Source organism: Cygnus olor, chromosome 2 (genome assembly GCF_009769625.2).
Source record: "Cygnus olor isolate bCygOlo1 chromosome 2, bCygOlo1.pri.v2, whole genome shotgun sequence".
Classification (NCBI taxonomy): Eukaryota; Metazoa; Chordata; class Aves; order Anseriformes; family Anatidae; genus Cygnus; species Cygnus olor.
In genome coordinates, this window is record NC_049170.1 from 79,781,773 (window position 1) to 79,804,197 (window position 22,425).

The 22,425-nt window shown below is 41.0% G+C and overlaps 1 protein-coding gene across 1 annotated transcript in view; it reads left to right on the forward strand.

Moving 5' to 3' along the window:
* Positions 1–22,425, forward strand: part of CDH20 (cadherin 20) — a 115,268-nt gene that overhangs the window by 70,529 nt on the left and 22,314 nt on the right. The window contains exons 3-7 of the mRNA XM_040548838.1: positions 6,959–7,326; positions 14,091–14,385; positions 16,072–16,191; positions 19,540–19,707; positions 21,877–22,064. Coding sequence (XP_040404772.1) covers positions 7,084–7,326; positions 14,091–14,385; positions 16,072–16,191; positions 19,540–19,707; positions 21,877–22,064 — 1,014 coding nt within the window. The 5' untranslated portion in view covers positions 6,959–7,083. The remainder of the gene's footprint in view (positions 1–6,958; positions 7,327–14,090; positions 14,386–16,071; positions 16,192–19,539; positions 19,708–21,876; positions 22,065–22,425) is intronic.

Below are 22,425 nucleotides of genomic sequence, written 5' to 3' on the forward strand. Positions count from 1 at the left end.
GCATACCCAAAGTGCAATATTTAGTAGCTAAAGGACATGGTCTGCTTCCATAGACACCATGCAGCACAGGCAGGGACACTTCAGGTTCAAAATGTGTTCCAAGTGTATGACAGCAATGGGTTTTATCCCATTGCAGGGGAATGAGAGGGATCGGGTTAGGCATCTGCTCAGGAACTGGAAGAGTGGAGGGACATTGGCAGAAGGAAGCAAATGAAAATAAAGTGAAAAGAAAAGAAAAAAGAAAAGAAAAGAAAAAAGAAAAGAAAAGAAAAGAAGAGAAAAGAAAAGAAAAGAAAAGAAAAGAAAAGAAAAGAAAAGAAAAGAAAAGAAAAGAAAAGAAAAGAAAAGAAAAGAAAAAAGAAAAGAAAAGAAAAGAAAAGAAAAGAAAAGAAAAGAAAAGAAAAGAAAAGAAAAGAAAAGAAAAGAAAAGAAAAGAAAAGAAAAGAAAAGAAAAGAAAAGAAAAGAAAAGAAAAGAAAGAAGGAACTAGTTTTTTAGGTTTTGGTTTGTTTTTCTCTAAGAGGAATGTCACGGTTTTGAGTAGATCCTGTTCTGGCCATAAGTACCCCACAGGCTAGGACACCAGGATGTATCACTGGGCTATATCCCTGCTGGCCCCTCAGAGCTCAGGAGGGCACTGCAGCATTCACAGGGGAGGGCAGACTAACCCAGCACTACGATCTTATTTTCTCATGGCCTTCACAGAAGCCCTGGTTCTCTAACAGGCACCAGCTCTTCACACCACACCTAACCCATACTTCTTCCTTTTAGACAGCACAGGAAATTTCACCATCCCCACCCAGCCCTCTCACTCTGTGACAGGAAACAACAGATTTTGCTTACATTGCTTGGAAGCCTTGGGACAGGTCTGAGCAAAGGCTTCTGGTACAGCTGCATAGCAAACAAGAAAGGTCACGTTTTGAGGGCGAGGAGGAGGTTTGCATTTTTTTTAAATGTTACCTGGTCGAGAGGATTGTCACAGTTTATGTGACCATCAAGTAACAACTCAGGGTTGCCTGTATATGTTTTTTTTTCTTGACAGGATGGCAAAAGTAGACAGAAGTCTGTGAAAACTAAAGAGTTTTCCCTTCAAAATGATAGTTTAATTAGTACCATTTTTACATATTTTTGTATGTCCTTGATTGGACAGGGGTTGTCTTACCTGGCATTTGTTTGGATTTCCCAATGTATTTGTGATGCCTCATTAGTTCCTACTGAGGCTGATTTCAGCAGAGTCAGTTAGACCAGCATGGAGCTTTTGAAACCTCCTCTTCCTTCTGTCCTGCTTTTTTTAATGTAGCATTTACAGTACCTCCCATTGAGAAGAAGCTGGGGATCAGATCTTCACCTGATCTAAGTTACCAGCATCATTTTATTTGAAATTGTTTACTTTGTGATTGTGTGCATGTTTCATTCTTTTTGATCTTTTTATGAGCCTGTAATGATAGGACTGGGATTTATAAGATGGGACTCCCTCTGTCACTCTGTGGGAATTTTTGCTCTGCATGCACTCTGTGGCTTTGAAGGACTTCAGATCTTGAGTAAAATGAGTTCACTGATGTGTCCCAGGAGAGACTGTTGACTGGTCTGTGGATGTAATTTTATGACAACGGATTGTATTGTGAGTTAAAGTTTATGCACCATATGGTATGTTGTCAAGTTTTGTTGTATTTATGAAGATCTCAGTAAAAAGAAGTAAAAATAAAAATACATGTTCAGGCCTAGGCTATTTTCAGTAACAAACTCCTCTAGATTTTTATTTTTAATTTGAATTTGCCCAGTAAATATGATAGGTAATAATAACAGTAGGACTGGTCTGGGACAGAGATAAAACATATGCAGTTCTGAAAGTAGTACAAATTCATTTAGGACTGTAATCAGCCTGTTTAGAGGTACGTAACTCAGGTATTGAAAGCATTAGATCTCTCAAATGAGACTAGGATTGCAAAAATTGCCCAAGAGATTTTAGATCCTGGCTGTGTGGAGGAGAGTGGCCTTGGAGGCTGCTGTTAGGCACCTTTTGCAGGTGGTCTGCCTAATGCAGAACACAGCCTACACCTTCTTAATGACTGGCACTCCTGTAGGGTTGTTGCAAAGGCATCTTATGACAAAGCTGTGAGCAAGTAAGGGTGCAAAAACCTAAGACGTAATCTGGGAAAACATAAAAGAATAATTCATTCAATGAGGGAAAATAAAATACACAGTACTTACACTCCCACCTTGGGTTCAAAATATCACAAGAAATTCAAGGAACTAAGCAAATAGCACACTTGGAGATTCTTTTCATTCAACTTCAGTTCCTCCCTACTGGGTTTATTACCAAGTAGTTTGGTTTCTTTTGACAAAATAGGGAGGGTGGGGCTCTTTTAAAGGTGTTATTAAGCACAAAAATCATTTTCCATTAACATATTCTTAGTGCAGTGTATATGCTGCTAAGAAACATTTATATATATATATTAAAAATATCACACGCATTTATATACAGAGAAAATTTATCACACATATTTGTGTATTTATGTACAGAGAAAGTTGGGGACTGAATTTGAAAGTGATTGCCTCTTTCTTCCCCACTTTTTTCAATGTAATATGTCTCCTGTAAGTCAATTGCCTCTGCTCAGGCAATGTACCCGCATGGGATCCAGTAAACTCTGTAGCATTGTACATGAGTGCTGGGTCCACACAACAAAATCCATTGGAAGGACCAAGGACGAAAGATGCAAGCATGTAATTAATTTTATGAATGCAAATAGCCCACTGACTTTCTGGAAGACCACTTGCTCAAAATGACAAATGCACTAAGCATGTGTATAAACCTTTTCAAGTATCAGCTTTTTGACTATAAAATCCTTGGCATTTATGTAAATATGTATTAAGCACCATGCATTTCAATCCCAGTGGAACTCTCTGCATGCCCACATGGTCATCCAAACTATTAATATTTTTATCATTTCTTTGGGAGTGCTGTTCTCTTCAGAATCAACGTGATAAATGGGTCACATGCAAGAAATGATAGAAGTCGATTCTGGCAGATATTTCTTTTTCCTTTTCATCTTTGACCAGAATTAGATATTAAATTAAGAATAGTTTAATTACTGTACAAATATGGAGGGGAGGGGGAGTGGGAGAGTCTTTAAAAATGGAGCATGAAGAGGAGCTTACATTTGGAATATGCCTATTTTACTTGCATAGTATGTGCTGAGAGAGAAATTTGTATTTGCAACAGTGGAAAGTGCATTATTGTGACTCTTTTGTGTAGAACAATTAGATGTCTCCTTTGTGTTGTGTATAGGCCACCAGTTGCACAGGGTTCAATTAGATCTTCACGGGTCTTTATGAAGCCAAAAGCCATATTTGTTACTGTTGAGTGGCAAGAAAAAAGATTTTCAGCACATCTGCAAGGCAACAGCGGGAAAAAAGTAACCTAAACAACTGAGCTAGTAATCAAATATTCATCACAAAAGCAGGGCCAAGAAAGGTGTTCCCTTTGGGTCAGGGATCTAAACTGCACAGATGCAGCTAAGCTTATTATAATGGGGTACTCAGCTGTGGGTAGCAAATCAGGTTCTGAAACACACTTCAATTTTTCTTGAAAAATAAAATACCCTGTGCAGGCTGTGGCCATGCAATCTTCTTAGGCTTAATAGCTTAGTTTTTGTGTGTGTGTGTGAACAAGCAAAACAAGATTTCCCTCCCTTTACTGCTTTAAAATCCTTTGCCCATCCCCATTCTGAGCCATGAAACATGAGTGTCTATAACGTATTTCATATGACAAAGAGTCATATGACAATATCAATTCCATCTTTGCAGATATCCACAGATATCCTTCAGAACGTGTTTTGGAGGGTTCCAAGAAACAACTTGAATTAAGAGAACATTAGAGGTCTCACTCAGTCATGCCAACAAGTGCCTTGCTGTATGACCAGTCCTCCTGATCCCCCTGCAAAGAACTACCCAGCCTGGGGCAGCACAGACTCTGCCTCAATGCTTGCGTCATCCATCTGTGGCAAAAAGCTCCAAGGTCTACTAAAAGCTAGAGACCCCACCAAGTTAGCACATTCAAAGCATATGGCCATCGTCCTCACCAACTGTTGTATCTACAGTCCAAGTGACCCCATCCTCATCCATCACACTCAGCTGGTGAAGCAGCCATCTGCACAAGTCCTCTGAAGGACCCAGTCTTCCATGACCTTAACTGTACCTCAGCTATCTCTAGAGGAACTATTTGTGATTAAACACTGTTATTAATAGTAGTAATTTGCCTAATGTGACAACTTTGAGCCTGCTTGTTCAAGTTTTGGAAAGGAATGAGACAACCAGAAACTCTGGTACTAGCACACCAAACAAACAAACAATCTGAGCCACCTCATCTCAGCTGTGATCTTCCCTGCCTATAAAAATATATGACCATATCACTGTGGGCTGGCATTAAATTGAGAAACTACCATTATTCAGGGAAGGAACATCCTTCTACAAAATTTTTTATTGCATTATGGTAAGTTTCCTAATAGTCACCCTACTTTAAGTAGGATTGCACTGGGAATAGGAAGTTCTGTGAGTTTATTTATCCATATCTCAATACTACCTTGACTGAGAGCTATTGACCCTTGTTGGCCAAATTTAATTGCAGGAGACACCTAGCACCATTAGTTCTGAATTCATGGTTTGGGCATTCACCTATAAACATGATTCTCATTGCCACAGGAATTGGCTCATCATGTAGTGTCACTTCTTTGGTCATACAGACAAAAATATAACTGACATACAGGAGATGGAACTTCTTAAAGTAAAAACTCAAGGTGGGACCTTTAGCCCCTGCCGGCCTCTGCTCTCCCTTCCTGTCACATGGTGGAGGCAGTGATGGGTTCCCTCAGATTGTGGACAGTGGTGGTGGGAGGCTTCTCCCCACCTTTATTCACCAGTAAAACACTGACTATCAGTAATGTCTTTGCTGAGAAAAACTTGCTCTTGTCAACATGCTAAGAGCAAGGTGGATGTACTTATTATGTGATATGGACTTCAGCCTCCTTTCCCCAAGTGTAACTGTATTTTGGCTATTGGGCGCTAAGGACTTGCAGTGCAGAGAGGTAAGCACTCCATGCACTACCTTTGGACTCCTTGGATGGTGGGCAGCCAGCAAGCTGAGCCTTGTCCCTGTCTCTCTCGCAGAACTGCCAGCTTCTTCATGAAGTGACAGACACACAGAGATTACGGTTGTCCTTCTAGGCCTGTACTGCTTAGATAAATCCACATTCTTTGGCTTTTCAGACAATAAACCCTAGCATATTATGTAGCCCATATCTAAAGAACTAGCAGGTCTGTAAATTGCTGTGCTTAGAAGAGATCTACCGTGTTCTGTGGTTGTGGTCATAGTTTGTCCTTTCTTTCTTGTACCTAACCTTAAGTTTTAAACTTTTCAAGGTAAGAGCATGCTAGTTGTTTTTTATGCTTCACTACTAGCAGCACTGTGTAGTCATATTCCTTCTGGACTTCATACTTGGAAACATTGTTGTGTATAGAAATCAGTCTAAGATAGTTATTTTGGGTTTACTTCCCTTGTGGACGTTTACTCCAGACTTAAGCTGCCTTTTTCAGACTTCAGTGAACTTCTGAATTAAATTCTGAATTGCTGTTTCAGTAGATTTCTAAGGGTCCCAGGCCTCCAGTTATATCAACTTGGATGCTGGGGGATTTTCTAACACTCTCTTCTTCTCTGTTGAGAGCATTGTACTGTCTCAGTCTTCACTTCAAAATATTATTGTGCAAATGTTTAAAATACTTTTTAAAATTCTGAAATCTTTCATGAATTTCAGTTAGGAATATTTGACAGATGTCTCCTACTGCTTTTTATTTCCACAGGATAAAACAATTAATTAAGCCTAAAGACTTAACTATAGAATGGCAGTAAAATGAAATTATACTACTCGCTTAAGCCTCAGAGCCCAATACGCTTTTCCTAATGAGTCCATTTGTCTCGAAGAGAATTGAGAGCCGAGCAAAAACACTGGGCCCACAGAGGATGTATGGAGTGTTTTGGCAGAGTAGCTTGAGTGCAGCATCACATCATTAAACCCAGGAAAATGGTGAAGGAAAGGGTTGCTCCAATCCGTAGCCTGGAGTGAGGTCACCAACTAATGTGACTTCATGACAACAAAAGATCCTAGACTGATGAGAAAGTGTCCTCTGATAGAGGTCAGCATTCCTCAGCCTAAACAGGTCTTTCAGGCTTGTGGAGGAAAAATGTGTTAGCTTGACTTGGTTGGACATATCACACAATAGCATGTGACCGTCAGCACTCTGAAACCTTTTGTGGGTTATAAAATGATTAACTGACCATTCAAATTCCAGAAATGTTGGATTTGTAGCAGCAATCAGCTCCTCAGAGAGGAGGCAGCAGAGTGTGAAAACTGAATTCAAGAAACAGGGGAGGTTTAAAGAATAATTAAAAACAGAAATAACTTGCAGCTGCTAGAAATGAAATTCAAGGTTTGCAATGTAGCAATATGTGTATTTAAGTAGACATGTTTGCGTGCACGTGTGTGTAATGACAATGACCTGGTTTCTAAACAGAAAGAAAAAGCCAGTTGCCAAAAAGTGTTCACCAGCTATTATAAATTTCCAGAGTGAGCAGTTTTTAAATATTCTCTAATGACTTCTGGTCATAAATATTTCTAAAGAGTACGTACTTAACTCATGCCAATCAATACTATAAAGCAACACTACAGCTAAGTTAGCAAAGTAGAGCGCTCTTACTTATTGACTAAGCCCTGGCAATTCTTGTATCTGAGGTTCCAGTTCTGCAGCTTATATGGTAATAGTATTCCTAGCTTCAGAATTTGTGCATCCTGTTATTATATTTTTATATTGAAGATTAAATATTTTATAGCACATTTGCCTATCGAGGAAACTCTTTTTCCTTGGGGAAAAAAACATCCTCCTATGAATTTCCTTTAACTTTACAGGAGGCTGTCGTTCCCAGAACCAGGATCTCTCTTGGACATTTCAAAGGACTACAAAAAGGACCTACTTTCTTCTCACAGGACCTAAGATACTGTGCTTTGACTTCTAAGTCAACCCTAGTACACAGATGTGGACTTCAGGTAGAATGCGAAATGCAAAGAACTTGCTTGGACTTGGGGTCTCCTTGTATTTGTGGGGACTGATGGACCTTACTACAACTGTGCTGTCAGGAAGTGCCAGGCCACTCACTGAAGGGCCAGAAGACAACCTGTCAGACAAGCTGCATCAGCGTATGAAGAGGAGTTGGGTGTGGAACCAGTTCTTCGTTCTGGAGGAGTACACAGGAACTGACCCTCTGTATGTTGGGAAGGTAAGAGCTGCACCAGGAGGATATCTGGCACAGTGTATGCTTCTGTGTACCTGCAGACTGTGGCAAAACATGGGAAGTTTCTCTGCGTGCCTTGTCTCTACCTTCTTTCTGGCAGTGAATCCACCCACATTAATTTCACTTCAGCTCCCAAGAGCTTTTGACCAGTGTCACCTTCAGTTGTGAAGAATTTCTGTTTAAAGGTGCTGTCAATATATTTGCCTATTTCAAAGAGATCTTCTGTTACCATCATCAGCTGTAATTGAGGTAGTGTTAGAAAATCTGCAGTGATCTTTCCAGGGACTCTTATAATGTCAAGACAAAGCAAGGTTATATTGACATAGGAGGATTAGGAAAGAAAGGAAGCATTTGTGATCATGCTTCTGTCTGTGATCAAGTCAGCTGGAAGATGAAATTCACAGTCAAATGAAATAGCCAGTATCTCATGAAAACTGACATTTCAGGTTTCGTCTTCTGCAGATCTCTAGGGTCAGAATATCTCCTTGCTAACCACAGCTTGACCCCAGGTTAATTCTGTGGACTACAGAGAAGTTGCTCCAAATATAGAAAGACAGAAGGACAGCTTATTAAATCCAATTGGCAGAGCCAAATTTTCAGATCCCTTACACACTAAGAATCCATACATCACTACAGATATTTGCAAAATGGATTGCTAAACTTACCCCATCTACCTGGTAGTACTTTGCATTCACTTTTCTGTAGCTCCTTGAGATACAAGCTGATGGAAATCAGGCTTAGTAATGTCTGCCATCACAGTCTACTTCACTATATCCATCCTCCTTATTCTGCTTTCCCAACATTTGTAAAGACTCTGAACTGTTTAACATATTGACCTGCTATTCAAAGACTTATTGGCAGCACTAGGTTTGCGTCTAGTTAAAACAGAGGTGACAAATGTGGGAAAAGTGGGAGGGGGAGGGTTAGTGTAGTTAAGTGTTTGAACAATACAGTTATGATTTTACATGTCTAGATGATAAACACAGACAACAATATAGGTAGATATGACAGATTAAGAACTACAAAATTACATCAGAAAACAATTCCTTCAGATTTCATTGCTTATTTTTACATGATCACAGATCTTTTTTTCCTTCCAAGCTATCCATCTGCAGGGAAAGAAAAAAAAAAAAAAAAAGTATTACAAATCCAGAGGCCAATTTTGGACTTGTATTTATGGTTTTACACCCACAAAGAGCTAAACTGTGCCCTCAGTCACACCAGTATAAATCAAAATGAATCCACTGGCTTCAAAGGACCTCCTCCTGATTTATTCTTGTGTGACTGACAGCAAGATGTGCTCTCCTTCCTTCCTCTCATAGCAGTGGTATTATTAGTGATTGCCATCAAATGAGACCACATCAGTCTTCATTCATCTCTGTACCTAGCTTTTCTGCTCATGATATCTCTATTGATTAAAGCAAATAATATTTATTTTCATGCAATTCACAGCTTTGGAACAATGGCCAAACATATTATTTCACATACTCAATTTCATCTGAAACAAATCCAGACTCACACTGTGAGCTGAATTTTAGCTACAGCAAGTACTGGAAGAAGCCAAATCATCTTTTCTTTAGACTTGTGTCATTAGGAGCACAAAAACTTGGCACAGCCAGCAGTGCTCCTGAGCTTGCTGCCACTGAGCTCTGACGAACTGGGGGAAGCAGTGATGACCCTTCATGCTCTATGTCCACTACACAAAGGGCCAAGCCGCCCTGAGTGAGCTCTCTCTCTCCAGGATGGCCTACATCACAGCTGGGTTGGCACAGGGGCAAGAAGGGCTCATTATCTCTCAGGGTTAACAGGGCCAATTAACCCCCACACACTTGTGAGCTGCTGGCTAGATTGCTCCGTAGGCCTCCTACATCTGCTCCATGTAGACCCACCACCAGGGAATTGTGCTGCCAAAATGGGCCTTTGGGGCTCAGATATCCTCTCCCATCCCTAAGCTGGGCACAGAGCAGCCAGGGGAGCGGTGTGTTGAAGGGTGGTAGCTGCCGGGAGGGAAAGGCCTCCCCTCTCGCCAAACAGCTGAAGGCGCAGGCCTCGGAAGAAGCTGCAGCCTACCACGAGCCATCATCCTTGCTGCATCCATGCTGCCTGTTCCTTAGGGATCCTTAGGAAAGGGGTCAGCAGGGAATAGGCTGTGCGCTGAATTAATTGTTCTGGCAGGACAGAAATTTTTCAGCCAAAGTCACCCCAGGCAGGCTCAGAAATAGCTCGCACGGAGCTATGCAGAAGGACCTCAGGCCCACAGCCTCAGTGCATGCACCAGCCCTTGAAACCACCCTGAGTCTCCTGCTGGAGAGGCAGAGCCTCCCCTAACCCGTAACACCCACAGCACCCTGCAACGTCCTGCTAGCTGGGCCTTGCTGTTGTCTGTCTGCTTTCTCCAGCCCGTGTCAGAAGGAAACAGCATACAGCGTTGATCCAGTTATATTTATTTCATAGTCTGAAGGCTTCCCGTAAGAGAGTAGCTCCTCTGATGCTCTTGTATGGCTGTTTCTGGCTAGCTATGCAATACTGGAGCAAACCAAAAATAACTTTGACTTGAACCCTGGGTCCAGGCTTGCCTAATACAATTTTAAAGTCTGCTGTAACAAATGTTCTTTCCTACGTACCTATGAGGCATGGTGCAAAATATCTATTGGGCAGGGAAATGAAAGGAAACTTCCTGAGGTGAAGTCAGTACAATTTTTGCTTTTCTCCAATGCTCATTATTCTAACGTAAAGCATCTTAGCTTCAGAGGTTTCCCCATAACAGATAAATATCAGACTTCAGCTTTCTTATAGGTGGCTATTATTGGCTAATAGGATGAACTAGGGAAACCAGAGCCCCCACATGTGCTTCAACAGGTATTTTCCACATTTATCCAGCATCCCAAACTGCTTCAGTAATTGAATTGGTGACAGATTTCACCACTTTGCAGTGCCAGACACTCTCTAGCCCTGTTTCAAAGGAACAAGGCATTTGAACCACAGCAGCTGAATGAGTGAATAAAATGCATCCATTCTACAGACTATCACTCCAGATCAACCAAATACTCTCATGCATCCTCACAAAAATCCCCTGCAGGTGCTACCTCCGTGGAGGCAGAGATGGGAGAGCATGTCAAGGACAGAATCACAGCCTGTTTAGAGGATCTGCATGAGTCCTTCCCTGAGCTGCTCGTGGAAGCACCACTCTCTTGCACGTGCTCTTTGCCAGAAAAACGTGTCGTTTAGGTGCAGATACAGCCTCCTTAATCTTTGTACTATCCTTATCAAAAGCAGCAGCTTGGGTTGACGCAGGTAACAATTTCTCAGGGTTTATCTCTTTCATTCCTCCCATAGTTCATTCTTTAATATGGAGGAGAAAGTACAAATGAATTCCTCCTACTTCTGTGTCAGCCACATGGCAGCACAATTTATTGTACCACCCATAAAACAGAGCCAGCTTAAAACTGGATCACCTTTCCAGTACAGTGACTTCTACATACACTTCAAAACTGTACTGTTCTGATATTGGGCTTGTCATTGCAACGGTGTGAGCTTCAATCCCGTTAGACACCAAATTCTTTCTGATTTATTACAGTCTGTAATTATTAACTCTTATCCTCTTTTTTTTTGTTTTGTCTAGAAAGAGCAGGCTATATGAGAAGTTGCAAAAATATTGCTAACATTTCTTATTGCCTAGACTTGGTTGAGACCCAATGCTTTTAACAAATCACAGTTAGACAGAGATCCTCTTGTATGCCCATGTTCTTATTAGAGTGCCATGGTCATTCCTTGTTTGCTGCCTACACAAATGCATTCATTCCAAATAGGGCTTTGTACAGAGGTGTAATTTAACCCGTTATCTTATTCACTATCTTCTTCTAAGTCTTTTGAACTTTCCAGAACACCTTCTGCTGTTTTAAAACGTTTTCTTTTTCCTTTTTTCTCTTTTTTCTTTTTCTTTTTCTTTTTCTTTTTCTTTTTCTTTTTCTTTTTCTTTTTCTTTTTCTTTTTTTTTTCTTTTTTTTTTTTCTTTTTTTTTTCTTTTTCTTTCTTTTTCTTTTTCTTTTTCTTTCTTTTTCTTTTTCTTCTTCTTTTTCTTTTTCTTTTTCTTTCTTTCTTTTTTCTTTTTTTTTTTCTGTTTCTTTTTTTCTTTTTTTCCTTTCTTCTCCTTTCCTCTTCCTCTTCCTCTTCCTCTTCCTCTTCCTCTTCCTCTTCCTCTTCTCATTTTTCTTTTCCTGTGCCTTTTCTTTGCCTTTTACTTTTTCTTTCCTTTTTCCAATTTAATGAAGATTCGTTGATGTTCCAAAACACATTTTCTTCCATCAGGCCCAGTTATAATTCCCCAGTCAGGTCTAACATCTGTATCTGTCTGAGCAGCTGCAGTCTCTCACTGACGCACTGATGCACTAAAATAAATGCCCAAGATGTAGCTTAGTGGTTCTGAATCAATTTGAAAAGCTATAATAGTGTCCTCCTTCTGGAAGCATCTTGTTTACTAGCTACAACAATGATAATCTCTGAGTTATGAGTGCTTAGGGTAAATAATGACAACCACTAGGTTTTTCTTTAAATTAATCACAAAATGCTGTTTCCTGAAGATATGCCAGTTTGCAGTTCTGGCGCCCATGTAAGAATTAATACACATGGCAGTCATCTAAATTTAGTTGTTTTTGCCAATATTCTCTGGCCTTGCTCTTCCTGCATTCATCACCTGAGAGCTGCCAGCATTCCTCCAAAGGACTAATGTTTCTCAGATGCAGTAGCCACGCAGAGACCAGGAGAAAAGCGATGAAATGAAATGAAGTATCAATTACCTGACAAGACACTTGTCACAATCTGTACCTTTAGCTCTTACAGCCACTTTGGCGTTCTCCTGTGGCAGATGGGTACCTGCCTTTAACAATCGTCATCACATCAGTCTTCAAGAGCCAATGTGCCACTAAGTCCAGACCCCTCTCCAGGGTGGCAAGTGCCATAGAAAATCCATAGATCCCACCTCAGACTTACCCTAAAAACAGCTCAAGGCCCAAATTTTGTGTAGGTGTTGTGCTGCACTGAGAGGCAACTAAGGAAAACAACCGCCAGAGAATGAGCATCTTCCAGCCAGACCCATCACTGGGGAAATGGTCTCTCTCAAGCTGATAGGATCATGTGTCCTGTAACAGCTAAAAAGCTGGTCCACTAGCATTAGAAATGCTTAGGTCAGATAATACAATTTATCCACATCTCCACAGAACTTTTTCCTCAATTATAAAGTTTTGTATAGCTCTGTCTGTGTTTCCATGTCTCAACTCAGAGATGAGATTTCTTCGTGCTTGCTTGAGAGAATAGCCTGTAACCAAATGCATGTGGTTTGACTTCTGCTTTTCCACATAAATTTTCCATTTCTATCAGGATTCATTCTTCAAATCCCACCAATCCTGTGTTCATATATCCAGTTTATTATTCCAAGATTTTTCCTCCACAATTGTTCCCATATGTCCTTTGAATTCACCAAAGCATTAAACACATACTTATTTACACTTATTTCTGACCAGATCTCTTGAGAAAATTAGCTCGTGTACATTTTAAAATGTGCTTAACTGAAGTGAGGCCACTTTGATGACTGGGTGTTTTTTATTATTATTATGGTTATTAATAATAATAATAATTTATTTCTTATTTATTTCCCAATATGATAATCTCATTTGAGAACAGTATTCACACCTGAGCCATTCTTTAAAATCTCATTTTCATTCTTGCTCCTCAGTTCTATTACCATCCTGCTCATTAGGACTGAACCAGTATCATACTCTGAGCATTGGTCAGGCTTTTGTGCTCTGTTCCTCAAAAGCATGGAAGCAAGAGCATACTGTTAAGCAGCCTCATAGTGTGAGTGAAATTAAGTGATTTGTTCGTCTTTTGATAGTCATTCCAGTATTTCAGAGGGAACCAGGTGTCTAACAGAATGGTAGTCCCCAGGATGATTTGTTTCTCTGTTTTAGATGATAATTAGAACTGCATTTACTTTTCCTCTGTTCTATTGCATTCCCAGCAATCTGTGGCTGCTCAGAACTAATTAGCTGTCATGCAATAAATCCATTTGCTAATTCCCTAGAATATCTGGGATGCCTTTCATCTGAATATCCTGCTATGGCCACAATCAAATGTTCCTCGTTGCTTACTTTACATACTGTTTGATAATAATTCTTTCCTGAAGATGTAATGGTCCAGCTTAATTTTTCTTGCTACAATTTTCATGTGACATTTTCAGATTTCTGAGTCATGACGGTAGCTGAATAGCTCTTCCATACTGCTTCCCCCTTGATCCCAAACAGAGTTACCTCATTTGCCCAATGTTATGCTACCTGTGGAATATCTGACTTCTCTTAAGTCACATGAGCAAGCAGTTTGTATTTTTGCTGACCTCCCCTTATCCCAAGCCTGGCACTGAGTCCTTCTTGATGGCCATTGCAACTGGGCAAAAGATAATTCTTGTGCTGAGTGAGATTTGAAAAGGGCACCAAGCCTGTTCCTCATTGGGTACCTCTCTTTTCTTCTGGCAGAGCTGTGGGTACAGAAATCGGAAGATAGGAGAGGGTTTTTAATTGCAATTCTGTGACACAGACTTTACTAAGCATTTCCTCTTTCAGCAAAACAAGCTCATTAAAACCAGCTTGTGAGTCCCAACAGCGAGACCAAAATGCTTAGGACGCTCATGTGCTTAGCGTCTCTCAGCATCTGCTTTCACCGCTCATGGTCTAACTGAGTCCTGTTCTTTTCCACAGCTCCACTCTGACATGGATAGAGGAGATGGTTCCATCAAATACATCCTCTCGGGAGAGGGAGCTGGCATTGTGTTTACAATCGATGATACCACAGGGGACATTCATGCCATTCAGAGACTGGACCGGGAAGAAAGGTCGCAGTACACCCTGAGGGCACAGGCTCTGGACAGGAGAACAGGCAGGCCAATGGAACCAGAGTCAGAGTTCATCATCAAAATCCAAGACATCAATGACAATGAGCCCAAATTCCTGGATGGACCATATGTAGCCTCTGTACCGGAAATGTCACCTGTGGGTAAGACAGATTTTGTGGAGTCTCTTCCCCCTATAACCAAACTAGAGATGGTCACCAAAACACCAATTCCCTGGCTCCTTGGACTCAGCTTTTGCCCTTTGTGAAAGCTGCAGGACAGGAGAGCTTCCCCAGGGGTGCCTGGCTGCCTCAGAAGAAGGAATCTAGGCTTTACACCACCATCCACTGGGCATCTCTAAAAGGAAATATGTAAAAGGGAGCTGGAGAGCTGAAAAAGGGTGTAATTTGAACATGTCATCCTCAGACAACTTGCAGTAATGTAGTGCCACTTTTCCCCTGCCATCAGCTGGTAGTAATGGTAATGACCATTAGACATCCATTACCAGCCAGAAAATAACACAATTCTAGAAACCTATGCTAGGTCATACTGAGAGCCGAAACACTGTCCAGGAGCCCTTGAAATCCTATAGACATGACAGCAATTTTTAGAAACTTTGCTCCTTGTAAACCTGTAAGCCTGCATCCCAAAGATCTGGTGCTATTTGCTCTGCACTTTCCTAGAAAGTGGGATCATGTCAAAGACAGTCCTGTTACTGCAGTGCTGACAGAAGGCAAATAGCAGCCTACCTACCTACCTACACTGTTACCATATAATGATTCCAATAGTCACATAAAACACTATTTTTCCTGGATTTTTTTTCTTTCTTTTGGAGATGCATATTGCTTTCTGGCCCAGTGCCATCGTTACAGAGATATTATGAGATAAATCACGTGTTCTGAAGTTACCGATATGCTTCAACTTCTCATTCTTCAATATAATGTTGACATAAAGCTAGAGACAAGTATCAAATTCAAAAGTTCCATTCCGAAATAACGTTTGTTAATATTAGCAAGTAGTTTGAATTCATGGTTATTTTCCAATGTGTATATAGTAACACTAGATTTGTTTCTAACAGAAAACATTATGTAGAAGAGTAGATACATTCATAAAGGCATTGTCTGACATTTTAAGGAGTCAAAACTCTCATATATTTCAAACAGTTATGTCTCACCTTCTCCTTGCTCTTGATGAATTACATCACCTACAAGCCATTATTAGCTTTAGAGGAAGCAGACCTTGAAAACCAATTGAAGAAAAAAAAAAGTATATGAATCTATGCAGGGTCCACAAGGCACTTTAGCAGGGTATAATCTCTAGTCCATGCACAATGCTGCAGAGAGATTATCTCAGAGAGACATCCACCCCTTCGTGCTCAATATTTGTGGACAATTTACATCCCTTAGTCAACCTACAGCATCCATGGCAATTCATGTTTTATGTCAGAATAGCTATAGATGTTATTTGAAATGATTTTAAATAACATTTTAAAGCAAAAAATGGGGGAAAGAAGCAAATAGTTCATTACTAATCACTGTCTACAAACCACCACAAAGTACTGTTAGATCAGCAATTTTGCAACTATGGTACATAGAGTACTTGCACTTTCATATCTTCTTAAAGATGCTTGATGAATTTATGCCTATTAATCTCTAGTGCTAATGAGATACAAGTATGAGCAGTAAGTACAAACACTTCCAGCATCAAATGGAGAAACTTGGTGTGGGAAAGCTTGTTAGATGTTTCAATTTGTTTTGAACTGTGTACTTTTCAAGATAGCTCTTTATCCCACAAGGTCTTACCTCATGTTCGGTTTTGTTTGGTTTTGTTTTGTTGTTTTATTTTTTCAGGCACTTCTGTTATCCAGGTGACAGCAACAGATGCTGATGACCCAACCTATGGGAACAGTGCAAGAGTAGTGTACAGTATTCTCCAAGGACAACCATATTTCTCTGTGGACTCTCGGACAGGTATATCATTTCACCAGGGAATGAGCCAGTGTAAAAACTGAAAGAAAACATTTAAAGCAGAAAGAAAAAGCAGTGCACCATGACTGTGGCCACAGAAACATGTTTCTATGGCTTGGAGCCAACATAGGGCAGCACTCAAAGGGTTAGAACAAGACTGCTGTAATGAACCCCAGAAGAAGGATGTGCTCTCTGCAGTGATATGTTCATCTGAATGACCATATTCATTCGTTAGGGAGTTGTGTGTGTTTGATGCTGCAAACATCCTTGTTGGCTTTTATCACTGCAATGATGACTTCAACAGATCTAGTTGGTAACCAGAACTGGAAAGTACAAGTTGAAGGATGCAGTTACTGGAGTAGTTTTACCTAAGGGTGTTCTTGTTAATAACCTTAAATTTATCTACAAGACAACCTCTCTGCTTTACTTGCTTTCTCACTCTTTTTCTGTATATATCTAAGGATTATATCCAGAAGAGGAATCTGACAGGTTTTGACAGTTTCTAAAGGGCATCTGTAGTGCTAAGGTCAGAAAATCATGAGATGATAGTCACTGCTGAGCCGTAGGGTACAAAATAAGAAGAAAAAAAAAAAAAAAAACCTACATAATCCACTTCTGAAAGTTAGCAGTTTATGGAGTAGGTGCATTATCCAAAGACAAACTTGTATGCGGCAAGTCAGCCCTATACCATCTAAGCAAAACAGTAATGTTCATTTCGGAATCAGGTTATAAAACATGGACAAATAAGGGCATAATTTTTGTTAGTGTTGAATGATTTCTAAGAAAGCAGAGGCAATATTGAGCTTCAGATCCAGTATAGATTTAACAACTGGAGTGCAATTTAGGCAGAAGATAGGTCCCTAAGTACAAAATCATGTACTTGGTTGCTATTTAACCCAGAAAATGTCCTCTTTCTCCATTTAGAAATTTCCCAGTCACTTAGTCCTGCATCTCAGGACACATTTAGGGCAGCCTCAGCCTTCACAAGCAGTCATCGGGGCACCCATTTAGGCTGCATACAGTTGTGATCCAGAAACTGTTCTCCCATCATAGGCACAGAACTCAAATCGAGTTTCCTAAACCAACTTGCAGCATTCACTAACCCACAAAATGCGATTGTCCCTCTCACCTTTTCCTAAAGCAGAACTGGTCCATAAATCATCACCAATTCCTTTGTAGTGATGGCTAGTGAGCAAAGCACTTGGTGGTGGGCAACCCATTTCAATACATTCATCTGCTAGCAGCACTTCGTGTCTTTATTGTTCACCTCCCAACATAAACTAGCTCAAGAATAGTGTTCCTGTTCTTGTTCTGCTGCTGGCCTCACAGGTGTTGTATTAATGTATATGTAAATCACTTTAAAGACAGGCTGAGATTCTCCTCCTACTTTTTTTCCCAGAGTACTTTTATGACCTATCCGTGATCATATTCCCCTAGAAGGTAAAAAATGTGGATTTAAATCCCCTCAAGTGTAGTAGGCAAAGGCACCTGAGTCTCTCTCATCCCAAGAAACCATTTGTCTGTTATATAAAAGAAGGGACATCGCCTCTGCTCTTTACTATTTTTTTAAGAGTGAGCCCCACTCAGTCTGCTAAAAGAAATGATACCTGCACCTAATTTTGGAGGATATGAGCCCTCCCCAAAGGAAGGGATTATTCCTTTGCCGACCAGTTGTGTGCAGCAGCATAGAAGACTCCCTGCTCTGCATGGCCACTACGCTGTGTCCTGCTTGGAGAAGTATGACCCCCCCCCTCCACCAGACATTACATAGGGAGGCCAAGCATCCAGGTGATGGGGACCTTGTAGGAACCTACATTTTCCTTTAAAAAAATGCCAGTTATCTGCACTGTTTTCCCAGAAAAGCCAAACCTCTCAGAGGAAGATGGACCTAGATGTGGGAGAAGAGGGAGTGTGGGACTCTGATGTGGGTCTGAGTGCTGGTGTGCTGAACTGGCCCTTGTCTAGGGACAAGAGGCCCCAAACACAGGCACCAGTGTCTTTTTTAGATCTAGCTTGTACTGTATTAAGGACAAGCCAGGAGTGGAAATTCCCTTCAAAGTATTTGTTTATGGAGAAAATACTTTCCAAAGTGCTATGCGTTTTCATATCTTATTTACATTCATGGGAATTGGGAGCTACAGCACTTCATTGGAGTCGCTCAACTTTGCAAGATGAGACTCTTAAGGACTCCAGGTAGCACAAATAAAATAGTGCACTGTGAATTGTTCAGTTCTGGTCGCTATTTCTTTCCTTTTACATACAGAGATAATTGCCAATGCAATATCTTTTTACTGCTTTTTTATTAAACCCATACATTGTCTGTCTGCTAAAAATAAAGCCTAAACACACATCACTCAGGCCAGCAGTGTCTGGATGTGCAAGCAGCGCATGTTGAGATGCGTGAACAGGGTAGGTGCTCAGGCTGAGGGGGACAGGTGCTGGGACACCCACATATATCACAGCCGTGTGGTGGGACATCCACACATACCATGGCCCTTGCGGTGAGACATCCACATATACCACGGCCGTGTGGTGGGACACCCACAAATACTATGGTTGTGTGGTAGGACACCCATACATACCATGGCTGTGTGGTGGGACACCCACATATACCACAATCGTGTAGTGAGACACCAACACGTACCACGGCCGTGTGGTGGGACACCCCTACACCCCTGCCCGGCCTGGCATGGGCCCTGAGCGCTGCAGTGTCCGGTTCCCGGGGCCGGCTGCTGGCAGCCTCCATAGGAGAAGCGTTGCTGCCACCTCACGGCCTGTCGCAGAAGTGTCGCCCCTCAGCAAAGGGACGGCCACCCCTGCCCTCTCGCTCGCACAGGGGCGGCATTTCCAGCTCCCGACAAACTCCGATCCCATCGCCCCCGGCCTAGGAGGCGAGCAAAGCCCGTGGCCTGCCTCGGCTTGCATCCAGTGCTGCGTGTGGAGGGGCTCCCTGTAAAACTCGTCGTGGTCTAGCTTTTCGCTGGTCACGTTGCTTCCACCTTTTGTGCAGACGTTTTCAGCCTGAGCAGGGGCGAAACTCAGCACTGCGCACACCGTTCCCGAAATACTTTTCCAGCTCCCTTGGAAGGCAGCGTTTTAATTTTGAACAGACAGCCTGCCCCACAGCTGATGCACTTTAACTGGGCTCCTTTAAAATTCACACCTTCTGTTAACCTAAATTTAATTTGGGTGAACTTTACTGTGCCAGCAAAGGTGAGACTGAACGCAGAGTGGTCTCATTCTTTATGTAGGGAGTACGATGCAGAAGCAAGACCACTCTGCCTTGTTTGTGCACTCTTTAATGGCCATTTCTTTTGTTCCTGAAACCCCTTTCCCTTCTCAATCTCACAGGCTTAATTAGGACAGCTCTGATGAACATGGACAGAGAAGCAAAAGAATATTACGAAGTGATTATCCAGGCCAAGGATATGGGTGGACAGCTGGGAGGATTAGCTGGAACCACCACAGTCAACATCACCCTCTCTGATGTCAATGACAATCCACCCAGATTTCCACAGAGTGAGTATCCACCATGTCAGGATGGGCAGAAAGGGGTGGCTGAGCTGCACAGCTGCTATTTGCTCTCATTACAGCTATTTCCAACTCAGTATAGCGATAACTGGAGATGAGCAGAATTTCAGATCAAAGAAGGAACTTTCCTTCAGAAAATGTCAAAACGGAGCATTCAATAGTTTGTCTTTCAAAAAAGGTTTCCAACTGCCAAAAATCATCAAAAGCAACACTTTTTTTAAGGGGAGGAAAATTAATTTACAGAAAGAGAGAAGGGGGGAGGGGCGGGGGGGAGAGAGAAAGAAAGAGAAAAAGAGAAAGAAAAAGAAAGAAAGAAAGAAAGAAAGAAAGAAAGAAAGAAAGAAAGAAAGAAAGAAAGAAAGAAAGAAAGAAAGAAAGAAAGAAAGAAAGAGAGAAAGAAAGAAAGAAAGAGAAAGAGAGAGAGAGAAAGAAAGAGAGAAAGAGAGAAGGAAAGAAGGAAGGAAGGAGGGAAGGAAGGAAGGAAGGAAGGAGGGAAGGAAGGAAGGAAGGAAGGAGGGAAGGAAGGAAGGAAGGAAGGAAGGAAGGAAGGAAGGAAGGAAAAGAACTTTTGTGTTCCTAGACTGCTCATGGCCATTGCCTTTGGCTGCTATTTCTGCCCTGGTTCGCTCCTCATCCTATCTCCAAAAAGATGTCCATCATATCAGGGACATGTGGCAGCACTGGAAGTTGAAAGATAATTAATTCACCACTCCAGCCAGGCCACTGCAGGGGAGCATCTGATCACTGTGCTGTTAGCATAGAGTATGCTGTTGTGAAGACTGTTCTCCCGTAAAGGTACATCTAAAACTTGGCAATATACAGTTAAACCCTAAAATACATACCATCAACAGTTAATGCAATGGAAAGAAAGGCACCTCCACTCTTATCAGAAACATTACTTTGTATTTACAGAAATTAGTCTCAAAGTAAGATTTTCAATATTTTGCTTTCTTTTGTAAAATTATTTTAGATCAAATTTATCTACATAATTCTACATTACTTTTAAAAATTGGAAAGAAACATTTCAGATTTGTTTGAACTAAAGCTTTCAAGGGTTCTACAATTTTTTTATTTTTAAATAAAGTCAATTTTTTGGTAGTATAGATCAATCTCAAGCAATTTTAGTTTTGCCATTTTTCTTATCTGGCTGAGAAACAAAACCTCCTGCAGTTCTTTTTGTTGCTATTCTTCTCCATCTGTTTCTGCATGTTGCATTGCTAAAACAAAACACTCCACTAAGACCAGCAAGAAACATCAACCTCCAATTTTCTTCTCCCTTCACAGCAAATTATTGAACATATCATTGCCAATCCTCTTTTGAAAATGGCGTGAATTGTAACTGTTTGATATCAAAGTATTGATTAAGGAAAATGAGAATATATCAAACCCTATCCTTGGTATTACTCTGCCTTGTAAAACTCAATAATTGGGCAGAGTGTAGCAAGGAAGGTTTGGACATAAAGTATGATGGCAGGAAAGTATTTTAGATATGGCATTTATATTTTTAAAAAGCGTATTTTTAAAATAGCCTTTCTTTCTTTCCCCAGGCTTGCTGCTAAGCAAATTAGTGATGCACCAAATGTGCTCAAGACAAGGTTTGTAGGGAGACGTAGTACATTTTAATAGAGTAACTGTTAAATTTGGAAAAAAACAGGCAAGCTTCTGAGCTCTCAAAGCATTGTTCAGGGCTGAAAAAGAAGTTTGGACAGACCTGAGGAAAGATTTATGGTGCTCAGAACTTGTGTGTTTATTCCAGCTGTGCAAGCTGATCTAATAAAAGATGCCTGTCCTATTAATTTTTTTTTTTCATACCCTGCTATATATCATGGCTGCAACAGCACTGGTGTTAATTGCCCTATTTTTTTTAGCTAGAGTTCCCCTTTTCAGGTATACTGCTGTTTTGAAAAGAACCCTTTGAATAAACCTGTTGATATGACAAACACCTAAATAAAATGTTCCCTAGCAATTCAGTCTGGCTGTGGCTTTTTAAAGAATATCACACTGCTGTTTCAGCTCCAAGAAAGGTGGGAGAGATTCCTGGCAGACTAGGCGGTATCATGGCCTGCCCCAATCTACTCTTTGAACTGCTGTGCAGTTTTCAGTTCCTTTTCACAACTTGCTTTTCTTTCCCCTGTCCCTCTCTGCTGCTTGTGCCAGAGCATTATCAGATGAGCGTGCTGGAGTCTGCTCCTGTCAGCTCCACTGTGGGCCGCGTGGTTGCTAAAGACCTGGATGAAGGCATTAATGCAGAGATGAAATACAGCCTTGTGGATGGAGATGGACTGGATGTCTTTGATATTAACACTGATCCTAATTACCAAGTTGGCATCATAACTGTGAGAAAGGTAGTAAAGTTCATTTTTATAGTAATTTATATGTCTAACAGTCTTGGTTACATTTTATGTGTGCAATATTCCCTTACGCCTGTAGTAACTTGGTTCCCATTACATGACAGTAGCCCCTTTCCTGCTATAAAACACCATTTCTTTAACAATCATTGCTGAAATATGAAAACAGACCGCATTCTTAGGCACAGCCTTTAAGAAGTGGGGACAGCATCAGCATAAACATGTCTTTTCCCACCAGAGGAATATTCTGATTCACTATTTATCTATTTAAATATTCTCTGTAGCTTAATTATCCTACAATGCAAGAAATTAGATCAATATTTGCATTTGAACTGTACACATTTTTCACTCTGGTGTC